Source organism: Protopterus annectens, chromosome 13.part0 (genome assembly GCF_019279795.1).
Source record: "Protopterus annectens isolate FY-2018-M chromosome 13.part0, PAN1.0, whole genome shotgun sequence".
NCBI lineage: Eukaryota > Metazoa > Chordata > Ceratodontiformes > Protopteridae > Protopterus > Protopterus annectens.
In genome coordinates, this window is record NC_056747.1 from 776147483 (window position 1) to 776172580 (window position 25098).

Here is a 25098-nt window from a genome sequence, read left to right on the forward strand (position 1 = left end):
ATCTTATTATACTTATTCATTTTAGTTTAAAGAATAGAGGTTTCTATAACAATGCTGTTAAAATGTCGAATTCATTATCAATATCTATTAAACGTGCTCCATCACTTACCTAGTTCATGTATTACTTGGACAGTTGGTGTGGAGAGCAAGTGTGTGCTACTTAAGAGACTTTGAGTTCGCTAGTTATAGCACATTGAAGTTTGTACATTAAGCAAGTTTGTGTGTGCATATGTACACACACAAACACATGAGGTATTTAGCATTCAGTTAAATTCTGTTGTGGTGATTATGTAACCGTGTGTCCTTCAGTGATGAATACTGCAGGTTAATGAGGCTTACTTTGAGACATGTATTGTTTGATGATACTGCACTTCTGATTGTAAAAGGAGTACAGGCCTTGATTGGGAAAACTAAGAGGTAACATTTAAAAAATGGAATGTAGAGGGCACCCCTGCTTGGCAGCTGGGTAGGGGCCTAACCCTCCTCATTAGTAAATAGTCATCAAAAGTTTACTTTTGATGCCACTTGGACAATTTGGCTTGTAAAAGTGTAGCTTATTTGGTAGCCAGGTAGGTGAACTGGTCTGGATGACAGATATAAATTTTGACTGTGCACAGCAAAAGAATTACGATAAGAAGAGTCAGAGAATTATATACATACAAACACACAATGAGTCTTCTATTAACTCAGGCTGGGTCAGCAGTCAGCAGAATGGTCATATATAGTCATAAGGACTACCGTTAAAGGACTGTACTAGATCCCTTCTTTTAAATGTAATTTTAAAGTGTACTTCACAGATATATTTTAAATGCACAGCAAGCTCATGACATCATTAACAGGTAAGCCATGGCAATGGTACATTAGCTAGTGTATGGCCCCTTGAACAGTAACTGATAACTGCACTTTGAACTGTACACATGCAGACATATGTAACTATGTACAAATATAAGTAAAGAAACTATGCTATGTTTGCCGTCATACTGTAAACTGAATAGTTAATAGGAAAGTACTCGGCAGCAGTTCATTTTAAAATTATTTGCGCACACATGCTTAGCACTGCTACTACAAATTTTGTAAAGAAGCTCTTTGAGGAACTAAAATCACTCTTTTTCTACCTTTGTAATCAGTAGTTAAAACATGCATAAAGCCAAAAGTGCTGTTTTAATATGTGCACATTTTAGGGCCCCAGCTGGCCTTCTATAATGTTACGTTTTGGTGTTTAATGTTATTGAACATCCAGACTTTCCGCTCAGTGACTGGTTGGTGCCTTCGTTTTAACTTTAACTGGGATGGTTGCTATGGAAACAAGTGCAGGCTGTACTTTACAAGATGCTGAAAAAGAAATGTGTAATAAAAATAATTTTGTTTCCTTTTTAATGCCATCTATGTGTTTTAATACAGGCACATCTAATTTGCTGTTTTTTTTTCTTTTTTCCTTCTGCAGGCCAGCCAGCTTGAGGTGTATAAGACCTTTGTGAATAACTACAAGGCTGCAGTAGAGACAACAGAGAAATGCATTCAAGCGAACAGTCAGTTTCAGAAAATTTCTGAGGTGAGGGGGTAGGGGTGGTTGTCTTCACATGAAACACACAATATCTTCTGAGGTTCCTCTGTGTCAGTGTTGTGCTTTTTCCGCTTCTAATACGTAGCTCTTTAAGTTTCATGATGCACAATATTGATGCACAATATGCGTAGACTTTCCCATTCATCTGTTTCCATTCAAAACTGTAAGACATTTCTGTCATGAACTGATTTAAGTATTCCACATAAAAGAAGAATTGAATATATACTAATTGTTCAGTAAAATTAAGCCTGCTGTCACTCTAGACACGGGTGGGTACTGTATAAATGAGAATATACTAATATACTGTTCAATTGCCTTTCTGTGCTACTGTCATGGAAACAGCAGTATCCTAAATCCTCAGGTCCCCCAAAAAGAATATATAGTTCTATTTAGTTTAGACCTTGGTTTAGCACTTTTGTAAATTGTTTGTTTGTTTACTTATTTTAATTTGTTAACTGGGGTAGACAGCTAATCTCAATGACCATTTTCAGGCTCAGCCTGGAAGATGCAACAATTTGTTTACACCGTATACCTGCTGCTGTTCCTCCTTGTTTTAAGCACAACCCACTGGATAGCAATTCTGATTTTCAGAAAAAAAATCATATACAGCTTTGTTCAGTTTTATCTTTTTACTACTATTCTCCCACTATAATTGTTTTATCATGGACCCTATACTAGTTTTCTGCAAAGAAGTGGGGGGGTGTCATGCTCTTCCATTGATTGCTAACCTCCTTCTGAATAAGTAAAAGTGGTGCCTTCACATTCTAGTTCTGGTTATTAAGTCAGTTTATCACCCCTTTTGCTGTCAGACAGCAAAGTCTTCCTTTCACTATGCAAATAACTTCTGCAGGGGTGGAAATAGTTCCACTTGTGAGATGGGTTCTCACTGAACTGAAAGCATTGTACTTAGCTGTTGTATTGCTTGCAATAGCCTATATCCATATTCTGTTGTTAATTGCTGTTTAATTAGCTGTTTAGCAATGTTAAGCACTGAACATTACTCCTTTAGCTTACATAACTAGCTTTGTTATTTCTTCAGTGTTTTTGGTTATTGTTTTCTACCATTTTCTATAAATCCAAGTTTATCCTAGAAATGGTCCTTATAGATTAGTGCTGTTTCCCAGTTATAAAATAAAATAAAAATAACTAAATTGGATGGTTCAGAGAGATTATGGGGAAAACAATGTGATGCTAGCATGGTAGGGGAAGGCAGATAATGATATTATTTTAGTGCTGTAAGTATTTCTTGGTAAGTGCAGTATCAGCTGCCCTGAAGGTCAGTGTGGTGTGCTTGTTAACCTCAGCGGATGCAATTAAAGTGCTTCTAGGGAGAAAGGCAGCAACCATGTAATAGGAACATTTGTGGCAGTTAGGCAGTAACTCAGAGCTGTATGTTTCAAGAAATTCAAGGCACGTCAAGTTAGAGAAATTGCTAGTAAAACAAACTCCCCTTAAATTGAGTGGCCATTACGGGATTTCATAACAACGTGTAAGCATCCTGTTGGAAGTATATTTGGTATCTGTCTATTGCAAAGATCGTTTACTTACCTGAGGTTTACAGTGATGTGTCATACACATATCTCATGCACCTACAAGCATTGCCCTTTCCTCCAATTCCCTTCTGAACGCTCTGCCAATTAACTGAAAAGAATTTATAAATAGTACTCTGTAACAGCACAAGGTATCAATACTTTTCAAACACACCATTAAAATCTCAGCCATTAGGACAGCAACCATTGTTTATCCTCACAGACACTACTTCTTTACTAATTGTAATTAGCTATAGCAGTTATCACTCGAATGCTTATGCTAAGCCGAGGAACAATTGTGTAATCTGTTAGTTGCGAGTTACCTGATATCTGTAAATAATGTATATAGCACTTCAAAGAAAATACATAGTAGCAGGTAGTCCCACATGAATAAGTGAGATATTTCAAGTAACTCGCTTATGGAGACAGTTTTTGCTGTAATATGCAATGAAATGCTAGTCTGTCTGTTGATAATATGTTTAGTGTTTATTTTTTTAATTCATCTTGTATTCAGTGCTTTGCTGTTGTTTGGAGGCATAGTATTATTTGCAACTGATTTCTAACTAGCCGCAAAAATCAGCAGTCATATACTTGTATCAGTTTTAACAATAGCTATATGAGCACAGTTCTTACAATGACATGCAGTCACTGAAATGCTTGTTTCTCTGTTTAAAGGTTTTATGTAGTGACTATCATATTCATTATATATTCCATGTTGCTGTTGTACACCTGACGTATTATTTCTTGTAACTTATTTCTGCCCTTATGTGGAGCTTTTCTTCCCAGGCCTCATCTGAAAAGGGACACTACCCAAGTCGGACTATCCTGGTAAACAAAAGTTTAATTAATGCAAATTAAATTATGTTTTGGCAATCGTAATATAGGACAGTGGTATCTATGAAGCAGAGAGTAACTGTGGATAAGGTCATGGCCCTTTTTATTTTATTTTTTACTTTGTTTTTAATTATTGTCGTTAGTAGTCAACAGAAATGTGCTAACTAAATAATACAAAAAATAATGACGTTTCATCCACTTGTTCTCTGTAGCACAATCTCTGAGGTAGTATATAAGTTGGGGATTGCAGTAGCTGCACATGTAGTTAAACATCATTTTCAGGACCAGAGCTTTATTAATTAAAACTGTCATAATTGCAGTTAGGCCTGATTCACTTCCAGTCATAATTGCAGTTAGGCCTGATTCACTTCCAGGTGTTTTTTTTTTTTGTCACAAAATGGTAATTTTTTGCATTCATTGATGTTCTGCTTCGATGAATTTCTGCATTTGTAAACTGGTCTGCTGTAAAATGTGGAGCATGGAATGGATTTACAGTTAGTCACCTAGGGCGAACATTTAGGACTGATGATGTCAGTTCTTCCCTCCCCATGAGTTATATTCTGTTATTAATTGAATCCAAGAGTATGACTGTCTCACCATGTGATTTTTGTCTGGCTCTGCATGATTCACTATCGGTTAATTCTGTAGTATGTCTTTTTACTGCTTTCACGTATGTTAGTACCAACTGCTAAGGTCTCATTCTGTAAAACCATAAGTGTTGAACTGTGTAGCAAAGCTTGACAAATGTGTTAGCTTGTTATTTCTCTACCTTCATTTTATACGGTGTTAATCTATGCTGTTTCTTGAATAATCAAATTTATTTTCTCCCCAAAAACGTTCCACTTCCTAGTTCCCTTTTTCCTTTCCTTTGTAACCAATTTATTTATTTATTTGTGCCTCTAAACATTATCTAGATGTCTGTGTCAGTTCACAAAATATTTTGCACACTGTAGTACTCTTTTTCTGATTTCTGCTGTTTCAAGTGCTGGTTCTGTGAGATTTCTGCTTTCAAGCTAAGATCCAGTCCTGTGTTTTAAGACTGTACTTCATTTTACTTTCTATAAACAGTGAGATCCATCGCAAATAATTAATTCCTTCAAGTTAGACTTTTCTATGTCATGGTTTGATTTTATGACATTGATTTTAATTATGCACTTCAGTCTTATATGTAGTGCTGTCTACATACACCTTACATTTCTTGCTGGGTCTTCTGCAGAGATATAGGATCTACAAATCTGAATTAAGGGAATCGTATATAAAATGCTTTCTTTGGGTATTCCCTCTGGTAATTTTGATTTAACCTCAATTGATCCTAAACTGCCCCAGTGCTGTCACTTTTTTGACCGTTTGTATTTGTTTTCATAATATTGTAATGATACTACTGTTTGTCACCACTGATTTAAATTCTCTTCCATTGGTCATCATCATACCTTTGCTGATGTTATGCACAAGTGATATCACTCTACCAAGAACAGGTAGACATCCTAAACATTCTTGTTAAATTATAAGAACACTCTGTCCAGCTGCACAGATTGGTTTAAAATAATCAGCTATTTTTCTCAAATCCAGGCTCCCTGAAACCTCAGCACAGATATCCATACAAAATGTGCTTATATCAGAAGTGAAAAATCCCTTATTGTTAATGTGATCATTAGTAGGGACACCATTTCCCCAAAGGGGATAGTGATGCATTTCTTGGCATTCATTTTGGTGTCAGATGCATGGACTCAAACTGAATGCCAAGAAATGCATCATTATCCCCTTTGGGGAAAATGGTGTCCCCACTAATTATTGTATTAATAACAATGTACTAAACACGCAATCAGTTGTGACAGACTTGGGTACCCAGGTTAATATCAACCTGACTTTTGACCACCATGTTGCCTCCATTGTACGGAAGGCTTTCTATGTGGCCCACCTCATAAGTAAGGGTATTTCATCTAGGAACAAGGAGGTCATAACATCCCTGTAGTCCTCCCTTATCAGACCCATTATCGAGTACAATGTCCCCTTTGGCATGTACCTTGCCAAGCACATGCAGCAGTTGGAGAGACCACAGAGGTTCCTGACCAGGAAAATCTAGGGTCTTAAACACCTATCCTATACAGACAGGCTAAAAGCCCTGTCCCTCTACTCAAGTCTCGTACAGACTGCTCAGAGGTGACCTGTGTCTGGCATAGAAGGCCGTGTCAGACTCAGCCTTGATGGAGTTGCTGCATATCTTTAAATCAAACTCCACTCATGCAACCTGCATTCAAGGTCTCAACCTGGTCTGTGACATTAATCAAAACTTGTTGGCAGGATAGATGTTTGTCCCAACGACTCCCCCATCTGTGGAATAGACTTCCTCTCAATGCCAAGCAGATTACCTAGCCCTCTTTAAGAGGAACCTGGACGACTGGATAGGAAACAGAAAATATACCCCTGGATCCCACTTGTGTCCCTGCTGGACAGGGAAAACAAGTGCTGATTTTGTGGGAACATGGGTGAAATTCTTGGCTAGGCTTATAAGAGCCTCTGGGCCAATAGCCTAGTATCGTCCTATGAACCTATCTCCAAGGCCTGCTGATTCTTAGTTATTTCATGGGGATGAGGACGTACAAGGTGACACAGTCACTAGGTTTTCATTTTCATCAAAGCAGAAACTTACAAAGCTATGATGTTTACTGTAAAAGTTCTGTCCTACCTATTTGTAACAACTTGTTAAAATTGATATGTGTCACTTCTTCCAAGCTTTGAAACTAAAACCCTATTTCACTTTTAAGGAAAATGTTAGCTTTAAAGCTCTATTGTCATTTTGTTTTCATATGGGCTTGTTTTAAGTGACAGTGGAAAGACAGACAAAAGCATGTTGCAAGTTCACTACTGATCTGTAAGGCAAGTTCTTGCATCTCTAAAGGAGTGCTACATCCACAGCTAAATTACAGGCTTTGAATTTCTTATAATTGTAGCCTCTACTTCCTAAAGCACAAAACACTAAGTGATGAAAAACAGAACTCAAGTTCTTCCTCCCGTCCCTGTGTAATGACGACCATTGTTTGTGACTCAGCACACAGCATATATTCTCATCACAAGGTACCGAGATGAACTTAGATTAACTTTTTACCTACAAGCTACTAAACATATATCACTGCCACCGTTTTACTAATTGTCTGACTCTCTTGCTGAACTACCAGGAAGTTGCTGGTAGAAGTAAACCTGTGGGCTAGGAAGTCCATTTAGCTGTTACATCTCACCCCTTTGCAGCTGCCCCATTTCCATGCAGAGCCCCAAGCAGCTTTTAAACTGCAACAGGCAGTACATTTCAAGATCATGCCAATCACTCTGTGCGGAGGCATACCTACTGGAATCCAGCTTGAACCACGGCTTTCCAGCTGCCACCCTTGCCCTCTTCTCCCCATCATTTTACTTCTCCTCTTCCATAGCTGCTGACCCCTAAGCATTAGTATGTATTGTCCCTCTTTCTCATCATCATACAGCGCAGACCATTTGTATTTCTCCACATACTCCAGCACCCATATCTCCCTAACCATTTTCCTTTGGGGAAGAGGGTACTTTGAGCCTGTAGCCTGCCACTCATCAGCACAATCCTGGCTAATTGGCCCATCTATTAAGGTTGATGAGAGGTCATCGTTAAGGCTGTCATTAAGGTTTTTTCCCTTTAAGCCCATCCACTGCACCCACACACCCAGCCATAAACTGAGTAGGACATGATGTGCACATCAACGTTGCAACACCCCTCACTTTCACAAGGGGTTGACATCAGAAAGATACCCTATCCACCCATAGGAGCCACTGTGTTGCAGTCTCCTCTGCCTCTACTAAGGAAATCTGATCAATGCCCATGTGACCACGGGTACATGCACTAATTTCCATGCCTAAACTGTCCAGTGCCCAAGCTGTTACTTGAACATGGGTTGTCTGGGCCATAGTCAAGGCTGTATCCCACTATGACAGCAGTGCAGGCCTTTTCTCTCTATTTTGATGATTCTGTATTACATGCTTTCCACTAGTTTGATTTCTTTTCCTTTGTATATCTGCATACAGTAATCCTGAAGCAGGCCTCCCATTGTGCAATGAAAGGATCATGTCAGTATTTCTGGAATCCTCTTGCTAAGCATGTATAGCATGGCTCAACTTAAGGCTGATTAGAAAATGGGTGTAAGATAAATAAAATATACTATTGGAGAAGACATGATGTTTTTCCATTTCACTGTTGCAGTGTTCTTAACATGAGAGATCCCCTTCCAAGGTGGCCCGATGTCCGGCCAGTACACCAAAGCCTTTAGGTTGCAAACGATAAGCCATACAGTACATGTATGCTCCCAGTGCAAGAAATAGGGCATAAAGATGACATCCAGATGCATCATCCTCAGAACTTCTTTGCTGCCAGTCTGACTGCCATCTTTGATCATCGGTCTGATCTCGGAAGTCATTGCTGGTTACCTAGCCATTCAGATAAGTGCCGAATTGTTTTTTTTTTTGACTTATCCATTTTTGCTTTCAGATTATGTGTTATTGTTGTGGGCTTTCATGTCATTCAGAAAGGGTAAATGCCAGAGTGGGAGACAGATTCCTCATAAAGACTGTCGCGAGCAGTGCTTGTTTTATTTAGGTACTTCCTGGGCTGAGGATCAGCCGTCTTCAAAGAAGAAGGCCAGAAATGTCAGGCTAGATTCTTTGGCTGTGCCTCCTCCTCCTAATGTCTCTCTTGAGGCTGGTGAAAGCCTGGAGGATCATCCACTTTCTAGGTTGGATTCCTCTGCCTTGACCTGTTCGGAGGTCGGTATAGATCCTGCTTCTTGCACATCATTGGAGGCCTTGCAGATGTCCACTTCAGACGCTCAAGGGAAATGTGGCTGATTATCACTAAAGGGCCTGGGTGGGATGGTTCCCCAGATACTAGTTAGGAAGTCCCGGCTATGATTATTAAATGTAGACCAGTATCGGAGCCTTCTTTGTTTCATAAGGCGGGTGTCCCTTTAAAAAAGAGGCAAAAACAAAACATATTTCTTCTGCTCCAGAACAAAACTTCAATCAGTACTAAAAATATGAAACTAAAAATGAAGTACTGATCCATAGGCCCAGAGAAATTCAAATAAACTCAAGCTAGCACTAGTTGCTACAGTCGATTTGTTCAAGTCCCTGCAGGAGAAAGGCAAGGAGTTATAGGACCAGAAACATATTTTTGTTTCTCCCGTGGCAAAGTTCCAGAGATACAGGCATAAAAAGATAGCCATTGTTGCAATAATATATATATATATATATATATATATATATATATATATACCTCCTGGCAATAACATCCCTATACTAGAACACTTCCTAGCCTGGATCTCTCAAACCATCTCCTATGAAACAATTATTCTAGGAAATGTTAACATCGACTGGAATACTCTTACCTCAAACTATCCAAATGATGCCATTAATCTATATGGTTTCTCCAAACTCATCACCTCCCCTACTCATTCTAATCAACATTCCAACACTAGCTCCACCCTCGACTGGATACTTACCTCTCACCCCAACCACTGTCATAATGCCTCCACTCTTCCTGATACTGTTAGTGACCATCACCCAACCTCCAGCCATCACCTATCTCAACCTCCTAAACCTCATAAATTTAAAGATTGTCATAATCTATCTAATTTTAACCCTGATATATTTAACCAAACACTCTCCTCTATAAATTGGTCTTCCCTACACAACCTCCCCCTTGAAGAAGCTGTCCTTCAATTCAACAGCATCTTCCTTAACACTCTTAACTCCCTGGCCCCTATGGGAAAGACTAGGGTTAAAATCAACTATGCTCCATGGTTAAGCAAAGAAGCTCTCTCCCTCATGCAGAAGAGAGATAATGCTTGGAAGCACTGGAATAAACTCAAAACCCCCTCTAGTCTCCAAAACTATAGGGAACTACGGAACTCCATGAAAAAACATGTCACTCTTGACAAAAAATCCTTTTATCTTGACCTGCAAAGAAGTCCCCACTCAAACCCCCAAAAATTCTGGAGTACCATCAACAAACTCTTACAACCAGGGAACCCATGTCCTCCTAACACATCCCCTAACAGTTCTACTCTCAAAACCGCCTCTCTTCTGAACTCTGTCTTCATTAACTCTATACAAAACTTAATTAAACCAAACAAGGATACCTGCCTTCACTCTCCCCCCACCCACAAATCTCCTTTCTCTATCAAGCCTGTCCCCACCTCCATCATCAGATCACTACTGTACAAACTAAAACCCAGCTCCCCCCTCTGCTGACGACCTGCCTCCTCTATACCTCATACTTGCTGCCCCTTCTATCGCCTATCCTGTCTTCATCCTCATCAATAGGTCAATTCAGGAAAATCTTGTCCCCAATATCTGGAAAAAGTCCTATATTATACCATTACATAAGGAAGGTAACTCCACTGACACCCTCCAGTTTCACGTCTACCACGATCCCCCCCCCCCCACCTGTCCAAGATTCTGGAAAAGTGCGTACACAAACCACTCATCTCATATCTCATTCAGGAAAATCTCTTCACTCCAACAAAACACAGTTTCCGACCACATCATAGCACAACTACAGCACTTCTATCCTTCACAAACTCTATTGCTACATCTCTTAATACTAACAAATTAGTGTCATGCCTCTTCCTCGACCTTTCAAAAGATTTTGACACTGTGTCCCACAAACTCCTTCTCTCCAAGGTATCCCACTTTAATCTGTCTACCAATACTCTATCCTGGTTATCTTCATACCTATCAAATAGAGCTCAATCAGTCAAACGGCTCCCTGCACTCTCTCCTTTCCTCCCCGTTCAAACTGCTGTGCCCCAAGGTTCCATCCTTGGCCCACTATTATTTACATCTTCACTAATAATCTATACCAATCATGTCCCCTCTCCACACTCATGCAATATGCCGATGACTCTGCTGTCATCACAACCTCTGACAATCTACCCCACCTACTCACCCTCACTCAAGACACCCTCCACTCATTTGAAAGATGGCTCACTACTAACCAACTGCTACTTAACCCAGCAAAACAAAACTACCTCTCTACCTCCCCAAGTCCCTCCAACACCTCAAAACCTCCTTCTCTGTCTCTTCTCTAAACAACACTACTATTAAGGTCGAATCCCACACTAAACTTCTTGGTGTTTTTATAGCTGATGAACTTAAATTTGGCATCCACATGTATAACTGCATCAAGAAGACACACCAAAAACTTGGATTACTATATAGAAATAAAAAAAATTCTTAACACAAGAATCTAAATTGCCTCTAGCTCAAGCCTACCTACTGACTACCCTACTATATGCCATCCCAATCTTCACTAACCTCCAAACTTCAAACTCTCTATAAAGGAATATTGTGCTTAACTCCTGGAACTGCCCCTATAAAGACCCTACATGAATCCTGCCTATTCTGCCTCTCTCCCCAACCCCCTCTTTCTCCATCCCTCCCTACTCTGCCCCCCCTTCTGCTACTATCTTTCACTGATTCCTGTTTCTATCTGAATTTTCAGACTCTCCAGCTCTGTGACCTTTCCCTTCCACTATACTCCAGCCTTCACACTATACCTCCTCTTTCATTCCATACCCCTCCTCTTCCTTTCACTCTGTTGTTTGGATCTTTCACTCTGACACCTGTACACCTCACTACACTTATGCATAGGTTAGTAATTTCCCATTCCAATGTATTGATTTTCAACATTCATCCTGTGTTTGTAAGACACACAATAGTAAATTTCTATGTTGAATTGTTTTTCTCCTCTTCATACATTGTAAAAAATGTAGTCTATTTTTGCTGTATTTACCTCCTTTTGAGGGTATGTTTAAATGCTGTTTTGATTGTGTGTGTAAATACATTGTAAAAATTCTTTGCTGTTATGGTGCTTTTCTTAATTGTTATGTCCAAAGGCTGTTTTGATTATATGTGTAAATTCTTTATAGATTGTAAAAATTATTTGCTGTAATGGAGCTTTTCTGTCAGGTCTCTGCTGAAAAAGGGCACCTGCCCAGCCAGACCACCCCAGTTAACAAACGGCAAATAAATGCATAAATAAATAAACTATCCCAATAAACTAGCACTTGTTAGAAGGCAGTCTCATCCTTCTCCTTAAAGCAAGAAGGTTGGAAGGCGGGTTCCCTGGCTAAGTCTACATAGACCCCTCTGGCTCAGAAGGCTTCCTTTCTTGATAAACCAGGTGCTGTCTGACTACTTTTCCCAGCAACATTCCTCTTTCTCACTGTCTTTTTCATAGGTTCATAGGTTGATACTAGGCTATCTGCCCTAGGGCATTTATAAACCTAGCCAGAGTGTGTTTGGCTTTCACCACCCTTTTAGATTAGTTGACTGTGCCTCTATATAGTAGGTCACAGAAGATAGCCCTTTTAAGGTTAGTTTACTGTGCCTCTATCTAGTAGGGACACAGAAGAGATCCCAGGGATAAATCTATGATCTCCCATCCACTCGTCAAGATTTCTGTTGAAGAGGGTCATTGAGGAGCTCTGCCTAACATGGATTGGGATTTTGTTCCAGAGAGAGGGGAGCCTCTGGGATATGAATCTGTCCCTTCAGCATGTCCTATTTATTTCTGTGCTAAAGTTTAAGTCCCTGGAGCATGTAACTCTGAGGGATTTGGATTTCCTGAGGTGGAGCATGTCCATTAATTCTGGTTTGGTCATGGCTTTATACGTCAGGCACAGATCGCCTCTGAGTAGGCGGTAAGCAACTGAATAGAGCTGGAGTTTCTTTAGCCTAACTGCATAGGGCATCTGTTTGAGTCCCTTGATCCTCTTGGTGAGGTACTTTTGGGGTCTTTCCAGTTGCTGCAGGTGTTGGGTAAGGTACATCCCAAATGGGGCATTGTATTCAGTTATGGGCCTGATGAGTGATGAGTAGAGGGGCACAATGACCTCTCTTGATCTAGATGTGAACCCTTTTGTGATAAGTTGGGCTATATAGAAGGTCTTTCTAACCACTTTGGCAACGTGATTGTCAAAGGAGAGATTGCTATCTACTTGGGTCCCCAAATCCCTAATTACTTCTTCCGTACTTAATGGATTACCACCTATGTGGTAATTTTGTGGGCACTTTGTTTTTCTGTCTCTTCCTGTCTGGTTAAGCATAACCCAGGATTCTTGGGTTCTTTCCATCATTCATTAAGGGTATTTCACTCTTTGGAAGTCTCTTCCTCCCCTTCATGGGCATTCCTCAGTTACTGCAAGACTAGTTAAGTTTTTTTTCCAGAGGTGTTTCAGGATCTTTTGTTTCAGGGAACTATTCAAGAGGTTCCAGCTGTTCAAAGGGGGAATGGGTTTTATTCCAGAATGTTATTGGTTCCCAGGAAAGAGGGCACTTGGAGGCCCATTCAGGATCTCTCACCTGAATATATTTCTGAATGTGCCTTCCTTTCAAATGTTATCCCTTCAGACTTTGTTTCCTCATTTGCTTCCTCAGGCTTTTATGGTCTCCTTGGATCTCAGGGATGCTTACATCCATATCTCTATATATTACCTATTCAGGAAGTTGTTGTATTTCTCTGTTTTTTCCTGGCTTTTTCAGTTCTCTGCTGTGCCCTTTGGCCTGTCTACTGCACCAAGGGTATTCACCAAATGCCTAGCTCCTGTGATTGCTTTTTGCAGTCTCAAATGCATTCAGGTTTTTCCTTATTTAGACACCCTGATTATTCAAGCCTCCTCTCCAAAGATTCTTTTACAGCACCTTCAGTAGGTCATTTCTCTGTTGCAAAGCCTGGGCTTCACTGAAAATTTTCAAAAGTCCTTCCTGTTCCCATCATGGGATCACATTTTTCTGGGATGCTTGCATCCCTGCCTCCACCCAAGGCTTTGACTCTGAGTTCCTTTTTTCAGTCCCTTCTTCCTCTGGCATCTATATTACCCGATTGAACATTTAGGTTAGCGAATACCTAAACATCGAACCGGTAATATCAAAAAATTAAAACAGCGAATGGCCGATTTAATGTTGGGAATTAATTATCTCGGCTAAAAAACAAAAAAAAATTTTAAATCAAAATGAAGTGGGGGGGGGCTGTGCTCCCCACACCCTCCCCCCTAACTAAATATACCATCTCTGAGATCGCTTTACAGTGGGGAAAGGGGAAAAATTTGCATAACGGCCAAGGGAATGCTTTCCCTGCGTTAAATCGGCCGTTCGTGGTTTTTTGCTTTGACTATTACCAGATCGACGTTTAGGTATTCGCTAACCTAAACATTCGATCAGGTAATAGGAACCCTTCCTCTGGCCTTGATTTCAGCCATAGAATTTCTGAGGGCTCTGGGATTCATGGTATTCTCACTATCCCTATGCTTCCCTTTGCCAGATTGCACATGGAAAAGCTTCAGCGGTATCTAAAGTCAATTTGGTTTCAGTATTCTTATCTCCTAGAATTTCCAATTCTTTTCTTCTGTGTCTCAAGTTGGAATTTCAGTGGTGGATTCAACAACTAACTATGAATCTAGGGCTTCCTTTTCAACCCGTGCTTCCATCTCAAGAGCTGTTTATACATACCTCAGATCAGGGTTGGGGGGGGGCTTCCTTCAGAAATCTAAGGGTGCAAGGCCTTTGGTCTCCTCAGCAACAGAAGGAACACAACAATATTAAGGAGATGAGAGCTTTTCTGTTGTCCCTAACTGCTTTCCATCCACTGTTTTCTCCAGGGCCCTTAAAGATCTTTACATGCAACACCACAGTGATGTGGTATGTCAACAAACAAAGTCCTGTCTTCTCTGCAGATTGGCATTGCAGGTTTGAGAGTTAACAATTCAGTATATCAAGTCATTCTTCAGGTGGTGCATATTCCTTCAAGTCAGAATATTGTGGCAGACAATCTGAGCAGGTCCATAACACAATCTCATGAGTGGATGCATCACAGGGATGTGTTTCTGGATATTATCCACCAGTGGGTTATTCCTCAAGTAGATGTCTTTGCCTCCCCTCTGAACAGGCAGCTTCCTCAATTTTGTACCAGGACTCCATGGAAGGTAGACGCCCTGTCTTTTTCATGAAAGAGGATGTTTCTTTATGCCTTCCATCCTCTTCCTCTCATTCCAAAAGTCCTGTACAAGATAAAACAGGATACTCTCAAAATCTTACTGGTGACTCCCTTTTGGTCCAGACAACATTGGTTCCCTATTCTTCTGCAATTAACAAAGGGCAGTCATCATAAGTTACATCACAAGGTGGATCTTCTCACACAAGACAAGGATCTCTCATCTATTCCCACCTGTCCACTCTACAACTGACACTGTGGGTGATAAGATTTTGATCCCCTATATGTACCTTTTTTCTGAGGATATGCTTCGAGTTCTGCAGGAGGTCAGGAAACCCACTAGGAAATCCTATTTGTCCATATGGAAGAGGTTTTCTGTTTGGTGCCTTTCTCATAACCTGGACCCACTTAATATGGATATTCCTTTGTTTTTTTCTTATTTGTATGATTTGCTCAATGCTGTGTTGACATATTCTTCTATTAAAATCCACCTCTCAGCTGTTTCTGATTGTCTGCCTTTAACTCCTCCTTTGGCCTCTAAGTTTGAGGCCAAACAGTTTCTTAATGGTGTCCTTCATATTAGACCTCCTAGGAAGCCTGTTCCTCCTTCCTGGGATCTTAATTTTGTTTTGGAGAAATTGACTCTGGTTTCTTTTGAGCCTGCAGTTTTAGCTTCCTTACAGTGTTGTTCTTGGAAGACTATATTTTGTTGGCCCTTACTTCTGCCACACAAGTGTCTGAGCTGCAAGCCCTTTTGGCTGTTCCTCCTTCATAAGGACAGTGTCTCTGTACCCATCCTTCTTTTATGCCTAAGGGGGTGAATGAGTTATCTCTTAATCAGTCTATTAATTTGCCCACTTTTTTCCCTTGTCCACAATCAGCTAATGAGAAGGTGTTACACACTTTGGATGTGCATAGACAACTCAGATTTTATTTGGACAAAACTAAAGATTTTAGAAAGTCTTATCAGCTTTTTGTTTCTTTTAATTTTAGATCATTAGGTTTGATGGTTTCCAAGCAGGCTATTTCCTCTTGGATTTCTAAAGCCATTTATTTTTGTTATTCTTGTAATGGTAAGAGCCCGCCTTCTGTGGTCAGCACTCACTGTACTAGGGCTGTGGCTTCTTTTGTTGCTTTTTTTCAGGGGTTTGGATACTAATTATGTCCTTGAGGCAGCTACTTGGACTTCGGTGCATACCTTTACCAAGCATTACAAGTTGGGTGTCATATCCAGCACTAGAGCTGGTTTTGCTAGGGCCATCCTTCTTGGCTTCCTAGAGAGCTCTGATGGTCCTTCCTCCTCCCTCTCATCTTCCTCAGCTTTGACACTCTCCCTATTCCAGTGAACACTGCAAAAGTGAAATGGAAGGGGCATAGTGCAGTTGTATAAAATCTTACCATAACAGTAGATGTCCTCCTCTTCACTGTTGCAGTATTCACTCCCTCCTTTCCCTGGTCTTTTGTCCCTCTGGATGTGTAGCTTACCCTGTGGTATCCTAGGGCCAGCATTTCTCCTAGGCCTCTCAGTTCTAAGGATGATACATCTGGATGTCACCTTTATGCCCTACACCTTGTGCAAGGAGCATATGTGTGACATGCGGTGTATCATTAACAACTAAAGGCTTTGGTATACTGGCCAGATGATTGGCCACATTGGCAGGGGATCCCTCATGTTAAGAATACTGCAACAGTGAAGAGAAGGACATTTACTGTTATTGTAAGATTTTACGCAACTGTACTTTCTCCAGCAGGATATTCATGTACAAGAAAAACCTGACAACAAGTCTGAGACTACATGGCAGCCTATTAAACTGCTGTGAAACATGGATATAAAAAAAAATATCTACCATCTTGCTTTGTGCTCACTGTCAGCTGCATAAGTAAACAAATACAAATGAAAAACAAAAGTAAAAGTAACTGTAGTAACAGTTACAAGAACCTGGATGCCATTTTATTTTCTCTTCATTATCAGCAGCACTTAAAAACCCAGGTTTAATGAGTATGGGGAAAAAAAACAAATCTAATGTAGTTAGTTAAAAATAAGTGTGTGTTTGTGAATGTGTGTGAGAGAGAGATTAAGAGAGAGTGAGAATGTGCATGTGTGTTAGTAAGAGAGAAATGGTGCACGTGTGTAGGTGACTGTGGGTATATATGTGTATCAGTACATCTCAATTTCCTTGCTCAAGAATTCTGGACAAAGTCATCAGTGAGATAACACTGTCCAAAAATCAGGAACATTTTTTTAAATATTAACATAATTCACTTAAAAAGTTAATATAGCAACATCAACATGCATCACAGTATCAACATGCGTTTTTCTGAACAGTAAGAAGTATGACACTAACTGTTGGTTTTATTGACCAGCTGAAGTCCTCAGTGACTTGCAAGAGAGTCCAATATTTTTCAAGGGACAAAAGAAAAATATGAGACATAATCAGGAACAATTTTATAGGCTCTACGACAGTTGACAGATATGTAGGGTAGGGAAAATGCATTGCAGTGTATGTATTTTTCATTCATTATATCACTGAGAGACATCTGAGGTGTTGACAGTGGTTGTAATTGCTGAGCAGAAGGCTGGATGCTGCGCTAGGGAATCTAAGCAGCTACCCCAGAGGCTGGTGGCCCCATAAACGTTAAAAAAAAACAAGAGAGAAAAAAGTCTCACATTTCCCTGAATACCTCTGTTCATCTGTTGCTGCTTGCTTTGATGAGTGAAAGCTCCAGGAATTCTGTCACTGGCTGAAAGGTAGAGCCAATGAGAGAAGACTTTGAGCTGAATGACAGTAAACCTAGGAGTTAACATGAGAGTTTATAACAGCCAGGAAATATGGTATCTGAACACTAATTTGAAACCGCCACTAATTTGTTTGAAAATGGACAGTTCAATGGGCGGTTTGAAAACAGTGCTAATGATGGGAAACATTTTGAACAGAACAGAATAGTGCAACAGCCAGGAAATGTTTTGATTACCAGCCTGGAAACTTTTTCAACAGAACAGTGCAGCAGCTAGAAAATGTTTTGAACATTTATCAGAAAAGTGTTATTGCTAATTGAAATTGCCAGCCAGGAATTAAACAGAATGGTAACCAGGAAACATTTGAGCAGAACTAATGAGATTGCCTGCTAGGGATACTTTGAACTAATGAATTGACAATAGACAGCATCAACAGGTGGTTTAAACACTGCACCATACTAATGACACACAGGAAACGTTCTGAACAGTGCTAGCAATCAGTACATGTGAGTAAACATGCTGGAAGCTGAGTTGTAGGAATAACAGTATCTCTCTCTCTTAAAACCCTGCTGCCTCGTGGTTTTGGCGTCTTTCCAGGCTTGATAGTTGTTGCTAAAGCACCTACCAAGGGGAGAAAACGGTGAGAAGAAAGGAGCCACCTTTGAGATTTTAAGTATTTTCTTCTGATTTTTTGTTTAAAATTACTGCTTTGCCGCCTACTTTTTGGCATTTTCAGGCTTGCTAAACTTGATATCTGTATTAGAAACAGTATTTAGAACACAGCCAGAGCCTGTTTACTGCATTTCCTGTGTTGCACTTAATTTAAAATCAGTTTTCTTAAAATTGCATTTTACCTTACTCTGGCCTAGCACTCAAGTGTGGGGACATTTATTGCACTGTTCTGACTATTTTGCTACTTGTGTATCTCTGCTACCTTTAAACTAAAACAAAAAAAAAAAAATCTTGCTTTTTTCCCCACTTTCTGAAATGTAAGAAAGTTCAGTTACAGATTTGCTGTTCTGAACTGTTTGTACGTTTCTTGGCTGCCAGTGCTTGCTTGGGCTAAAGGGAAGTTTCTGTGTTCACCAGTGGCAGTGGTAGTGATTAACACTGAGCAGCCTGCCTGTCCCTGTAGGAGTGGTTACTGCCTAGAAGCTGTAGTTTTATTGGCCATTTTGGGTCAATTCCAAACTCCTTGATCTCTCTCTCTTAAAACCCTGTAACTCTCTTTTTGCGCGGTCTTGTGCACAGAGCAGCGCCGCTTAAACAGGTTTAAACTATTCCCAGCTCCACAAAGTCTGCTCATCACGTTTTCCCTTAGAACTGCTCTAAATCTCAAAATAAGCAATCTATTTTCATTCTAAAGCCCTGCACTTGCTCGTACAAGTAATCTCATAGGTAAACACTAATAAACTTAAGCACTACATCCTCTTATACTCCTTTTAAGCACTTGCTCCCTATTGGTTCTCTCTAATTAGTCAATAATTAGTTCTCTATATTATTCAGGCATGTCCAAAGGTCAGTTTCGGGTTTACTCTCCAGTCCAGCTGGTGAATCTGGGAATCTTGAGGCAATGTTACAACTGCCTTATGTATACAGACCACCCTCTCCTCCTCCCAACAAGCTCAAATATATGTGAGAGATGCAACTATATAGCCAAACTGGAGGCTAAGCTCTCTCAACCCAGTACTGGCACAGCCTTTCAGGAGGAGAAGGTAACCACACACACCACAAATCCAGTCTCACATAGACCTATCGCATCAGCAAACCAAACACATAAATACACAAAAACATACTTGGAGGCTCTAAATAAAAATCTGCCAAAGCAGCAGAGACCTCCAAAGCAGACATCCAAGTAACCCCTACCACGAAACAATACCCACATAGCACATAGCTCACAAAGTCAGTGTGCCAAACTGTCACAGCCCTTAAAGCTAAACACCACACCAAATACACTTGTAATAGGTGACTCTATTGTCAGACACACTGACGTCCCACTCACCAGGCTGAACAAGGAGAAGGTCACTGTAAGCTGCCTGTCGGGTGCCAGGATCCGCCACATAACACAAGCACTCAGGTCACTCCAAAGCAAGTACAAATATGACTCCGTCATTGTCCATGCTGGTGTGAATTACCTGAGATGTACCTCCCTGGACTACATGAAAAAAGACATAGAGGAGCTCTTTGATCATGTAACCCAGGCCGGTATGACCCTGACCTTGAGTAGCATCTTACCCTCACCAATAATGATGCCACAGTATAAAGACAGAATGATCAATTTTAACAATTGGCTAAAGTATTGGTGTCATTCAAAGGGGATCCAGTGTCTGTCAGCCTGGGATGACCTGCTCAATAAGCCACGTTGCTTCACTAGGGATGGCCTGCACCTGTCACCCCTGGGTTTTCGAATACTAGCAAAGGTTCTTGCCTCCCCCATAGTGCCTTTTTTAGGCAAAGCTCAAAAGACAAACCCACCTCCATAGACAACACAAAGAAAAAAAAACTAAGGGTAATGCTGCTCAACGCCAGAAGTCTAAACCTCAAGATGCACACACTCAAGACTCTCCTCAGTATGGAGAATATCGATATCTGTGCAGTAACAGAAACCTGGTTCAAGGCTTCCAAGAGCACCCCAGCATTAACAGGTTATACTTCATACCATGCTTTCCGGCCCCAAAACTCGGACCGAACCACAAAAGGAGGGGGAGTATCCATATTTATCAAAGATACCCACACCTCCAGGTTAGTGGTACTGCACGAAGCATCGGAGACCATCCATGTGCAACTAACAGTGGGCAAAACTGCCTTTTAGTTTGTAGCCTGCTACAGACCACCCTCCCAAACACAGGAACCTCACTCGGCTTTCCTGAGAACACTGGAGAATATGAAGGTCTCTCCAAACACCATTATATTGGGTGACTTCATAAACTAATCTCACTGGACAACCATGTTCCATCCCCACCCCTAGCCAATGAAACCACGGTGAAGAACTTCTCAAAAGGAAACTTCACACTTCTCAAAACCAAGGTGGAATCCTTCAAAGCCCCCGGGCCAGTGGAAAATACGGCCCAAAATGCAGAATCCTTTACAAAAGCATTCTATGGACACCTACAGGAATGCATGGAGCATGCTATCCCAAATAAAACTAAGACTCACTCCTCCAAAGGCAGGAGACCTGTCTGGTGGACCCCTGCCATAAATAAGCTATACAACAGAAGGAGAAAGCTACTACATGATAGAGCAAAATCCCAAAAAGGGAAGGCATCTCTGATCAGTACTAGCAAGAAACTACGATCCCTCATAAAATCATCTAAGGACAGCTTCGAAAGAAAAATTGCACAAGACACTAAAGATAATCACAAGGCCTTCTTTAGTTATGTCAGAAACCTGGGAGACAACTCCCAGATATGCTCTGAGTTAGTGCAAAATGACAAAAAATACACTGAACCCACAGAGATTGCCAACATCCTGGCAGAAAGGTTCTGTGCAAACATCCCCCCCCTCTTCCCCCCCAAAATAGCAAATGTCTATCCCAACAGAGTGTAGCCTTCCTGAGATCACAAATGCACAGGTGAGAGCTGCCCTCTCCAAAGCAAAAAACACAGCATCAATGGGACCAGACGGTGTCCGGGGCTGCGTCTTACACGAGCTCCATGAAGAACTAAACCCTCATATAAAGTCACTGTTCAATCTCAGCCTTACTACAGGATATGTACCCAAGGAATGGCATACAGCAACAGTGGTCCCACTCCACAAAGGTGGTGCCCCAACAGACCCTGGAAACTATTGCCCTATAAGCCTAACTAGCCTGGTCTGCAAAGCTATGGAGCGTATCATCATGGAAATCATAAACAAAGACATTGGGAAACTCCAGACACTGGATCCTACCCAATTCGGCTTTGTTAAGGGCAGATCTTGCCTTTTGAACCTGGTCGACTTCTTTGAAACAGTTACCAAAGCCATAGATGAAGGGAAGGTAGTCCACACAGCCTACCTGGACCTCGCAAAAGCCTTCGACACAATACCCCACTCGGGCATCATAAATAAGCTCACCAGCTTAAATATCAACCCCTGTGTCACAAGATGGGTTACAAACTGGCTCAGGGATAGAACCCACATGGTCAGAATAGCAGGTGCCATGTCAGACTCTAAACCAATTACAAGTGGCGTCCCACAAGGATCAGTCCTGGGACTTTTCTTGTTCGGTGTATATTTATCAGAGGTACAGGCTAACACGGGTGGACTATGGCTGACCAAGTTCACAGATGACTGCAAACTGGGTGCCATAATTGATTCTCCGGCTGACACAAGCATCCTCCAAAAGGGTCTCACAGAGACGGATAACTGGTGCCAGAGCCATGGCCTAAAGCTAAATGCCAAAAAGTGCATAGTCATCCCCTTTGGGAAAAACAAAGTGCCCACAAATTACCACATAGGTGGTAATCCATTAAGTACGGAAGAAGTAATTAGGGACTTGGGGACCCAAGTAGATAGCAATCTCTCCTTTGACAATCACATTGCCAAAGTGGTTAGAAAGACCTTCTATATAGCCCACCTTATCATGAAAGGATTCACATCTAGATCAAGAGAGGTCATTGTGCCCATCTACTCATCACTTATCAGGCCCATAATTGAATACAATGCCCCATTTGGGATGTACCTTACCCAACACCTGCAGCAACTGGAAAGACCCCAAAAGTACCTCACCAAGAGGATCAAGGGGCTCAAACAGATGCCCTATGCAGCTCGGCTAAAGAAATTCCAGCTCTACTCAGTTGCGATCTGTGTCTGACGTATAAAGCCATGTCCAACCCAGAATTAATGGACATGCTTCACCTCAGGAAATCCAAATCCCTTAGAGCTATACTCTTGACAAGTGGATGGGAGATCGTAAGTTTACCCCTGGGATCTCTTCTGTGTCCCTGCTTGACAGAGGTACAGTAAACTAACTTTAAAAGGGCTACCTTCTGTGACCTACTATACAGAGGCACAGTCAACTAATCTAAAAGGGTGGTGAAAGCCAAACACACTCTGGCTAGGCTTATAAATGCCCTAGGGCAGATAGCCTAGTATCAACCTATGAACAAAATGCAGTAGTGTGTGTCATCCCTCTGCTCTGGTTAAGTCACTTATAAGTATCCTACTAAGTCTTAATATTTGTCCCCAATTAAAGCAAGCCAGTTAGAAATGTTACATTTCATTTAGATATATTCCAGTCAGTCTCATTACTTTAACACCTAGAAGTATTAATTTCTCTTGTAAGTATTTCAGTAAATTTCAGTTATAAGTATTTCAGTTAGTCTCATTACTTTGCCCCTAGTTAAAGCAAGCACTGTCTGTGTAAATTGCAAATCATATAGAGGTATAAAGGCTCAAACCCTGTGCCCTTGACTAGATGAAACAGCTGATTGAGCACTTGAAGCCTTAATCATCTGCATCAGTTGCCAGGCTTTTATCAACAAATTGTTGTCCTGTTAACTTTTTAAGTGAACTGAAGTAGTCCACCTCTTGCCTACCTCAGATTTTGTCTCATATTATGTATAGAGAAATTTTTTATATATATATATATATATATATATATATATATATATATATATATATATATATATATATATATATATATATATATATATATATTGTCAAAGGAAAAAACTTCAAAGACCAATACACGTTAGGTTCAAGCAAGGCACCCTTTATTACTTGCAGCAAGGAAGACAAAGCATGTAGGCACAAAGTTTGTCTGAATTACTGGTGATTAGTATGTTGTTCTTATACAGTTCTCTTCATGTCACACAGAAAATGTTACTATTCTATTGCTGACGTAGTTAGACACAGCTTTCTGTATGTCCTACAGAAAATGTTACTAGACTTATTGCTGACTAGGTTAGATTATTTGCTAGCTTGCAAAACATTTTAAGAAAAACAATCTGGCCTTGGGCTTATTTTAGCCCATTTCAACTTTCCAATTATTCAATTGTGCAGTTCTAATACATGTGTTACATTTTGTCTAGATTCAAGGTACATTTCTAGCTTTGGTGCAAGTAATGCTGACTACGGTTTATACTTTCAAGTGTCTATTGTTCTTTTTATCAGTGCTTCTAGCAGCAGCATATTTTCTCATAGCACAAGCAGAAATGAATATGTCTTTGTTAAGTTTCATGACATTAGCAGAAATCAAATGTCTCTTGTTATTTTCATGACATTAGCAGAAATGAAATGCTTCTTGTTAAGTTTCTAACAGCTGTGCAGATTCATACAGTGTGAATAGAATAAATTTATTAACCCTTTTAAACCTCGAATGCACTAAGCATACATATTACTATTATATATTTTTCTAACATATATATATATATATATATATATATATATATATATATATATATAAAACTTCTAGTGATAGAAGGTGTGTATCAGTGTCTACCTCCTTTATATATTTATGTTGTTGTTATTTGTCTTTCGGCTTTTCCCGGTTAGGGGTCGCCACAGCAGAACTCCAGTCCACTAATGATTGGTAGTGTATTTTTACGGTGTGGGTTTGCAAGCCCAACCTTCAAAGAAGGCACACCCATTCACGCACGCACCTATCTGCATATTTTTAAACGTCACTCAACCGCAGGGAGGACATGCAGACTCCGCACAGAAGGCGCTCCAGCCGAGAATTGAATGGGAGAACCTCTTGCTATGAGACGACAACGCTATATATATCTTTTTTTTCTTTATCCCCTCCTCTCAATTTTCCTATCTACTAACAAATTCCCCTTACTCACTCAAATCACTCTAACTTTCTGTATACTATACTAACTTACTATTATTTTACCTTACTCCTGCAATCCCTGCTACAACTATTCTAAACTTATTTTTCCATTCCCTTCTTTATCCTCTTTATCCTTCTTTTCTACCATTTCTTTCTTCCTTTTCTTGAGTAACTAATTCCTTACATTGTTTTATTTTATCTTTTCTCGTATATACATTTCCCCCTTCTCCTTCATCTTTGCTTGCCTTTACTCTCTTTTTAACTGTAACCCCTTTTCTTAGTACTACACTATCTTGGTTTAATTTTTCACAAATACCCATAGTACAGAATTACTTCGTATATTCAATCTTTTACACTTCAAATGTCTTGCCTGCTTCAATTTTGTCCTTGAAGCACTTTCTAGTACAATTTGTTAATACTTATATTTATTATGTTATATCTGCTCTGCTTATGGTTAATCTGCTTGATTTGTTGCTCTGTAGCTAGTTTTTGTATTTATTGTTTAAATTTGTATTATTCTGTATAATGCTATTTTTGGGGGGCTTTCCCCCCCCCAAGGCCTCCACTGAAAAAGGGTAGATGCCCAGTCGGGCTAACCTGGTTAACAAATGTCAAATAAGTAAAAATAAAATAAATAAAATATTTATGCCCTGCCCACTGTTTACTTTTTTT

The 25098-nt window shown here is 40.3% G+C and overlaps 1 protein-coding gene across 5 annotated transcripts in view; it reads left to right on the plus strand.

Moving 5' to 3' along the window:
• ABR (ABR activator of RhoGEF and GTPase) overlaps window positions 1–25098 on the plus strand; it is a 2680879-nt gene that overhangs the window by 1726297 nt on the left and 929484 nt on the right. For 4 of the 5 annotated variants that reach the window (XM_044054480.1, XM_044054482.1, XM_044054481.1 and 1 more), the window contains one exon: window positions 1445–1552. In XM_044054480.1, the coding sequence (XP_043910415.1) occupies window positions 1445–1552 (108 nt within the window). Of the gene's footprint in view, window positions 1–1314; window positions 1348–1444; window positions 1553–25098 lie in introns of those variants that run through there. The other variant, XM_044054485.1, reaches the window with a different exon arrangement.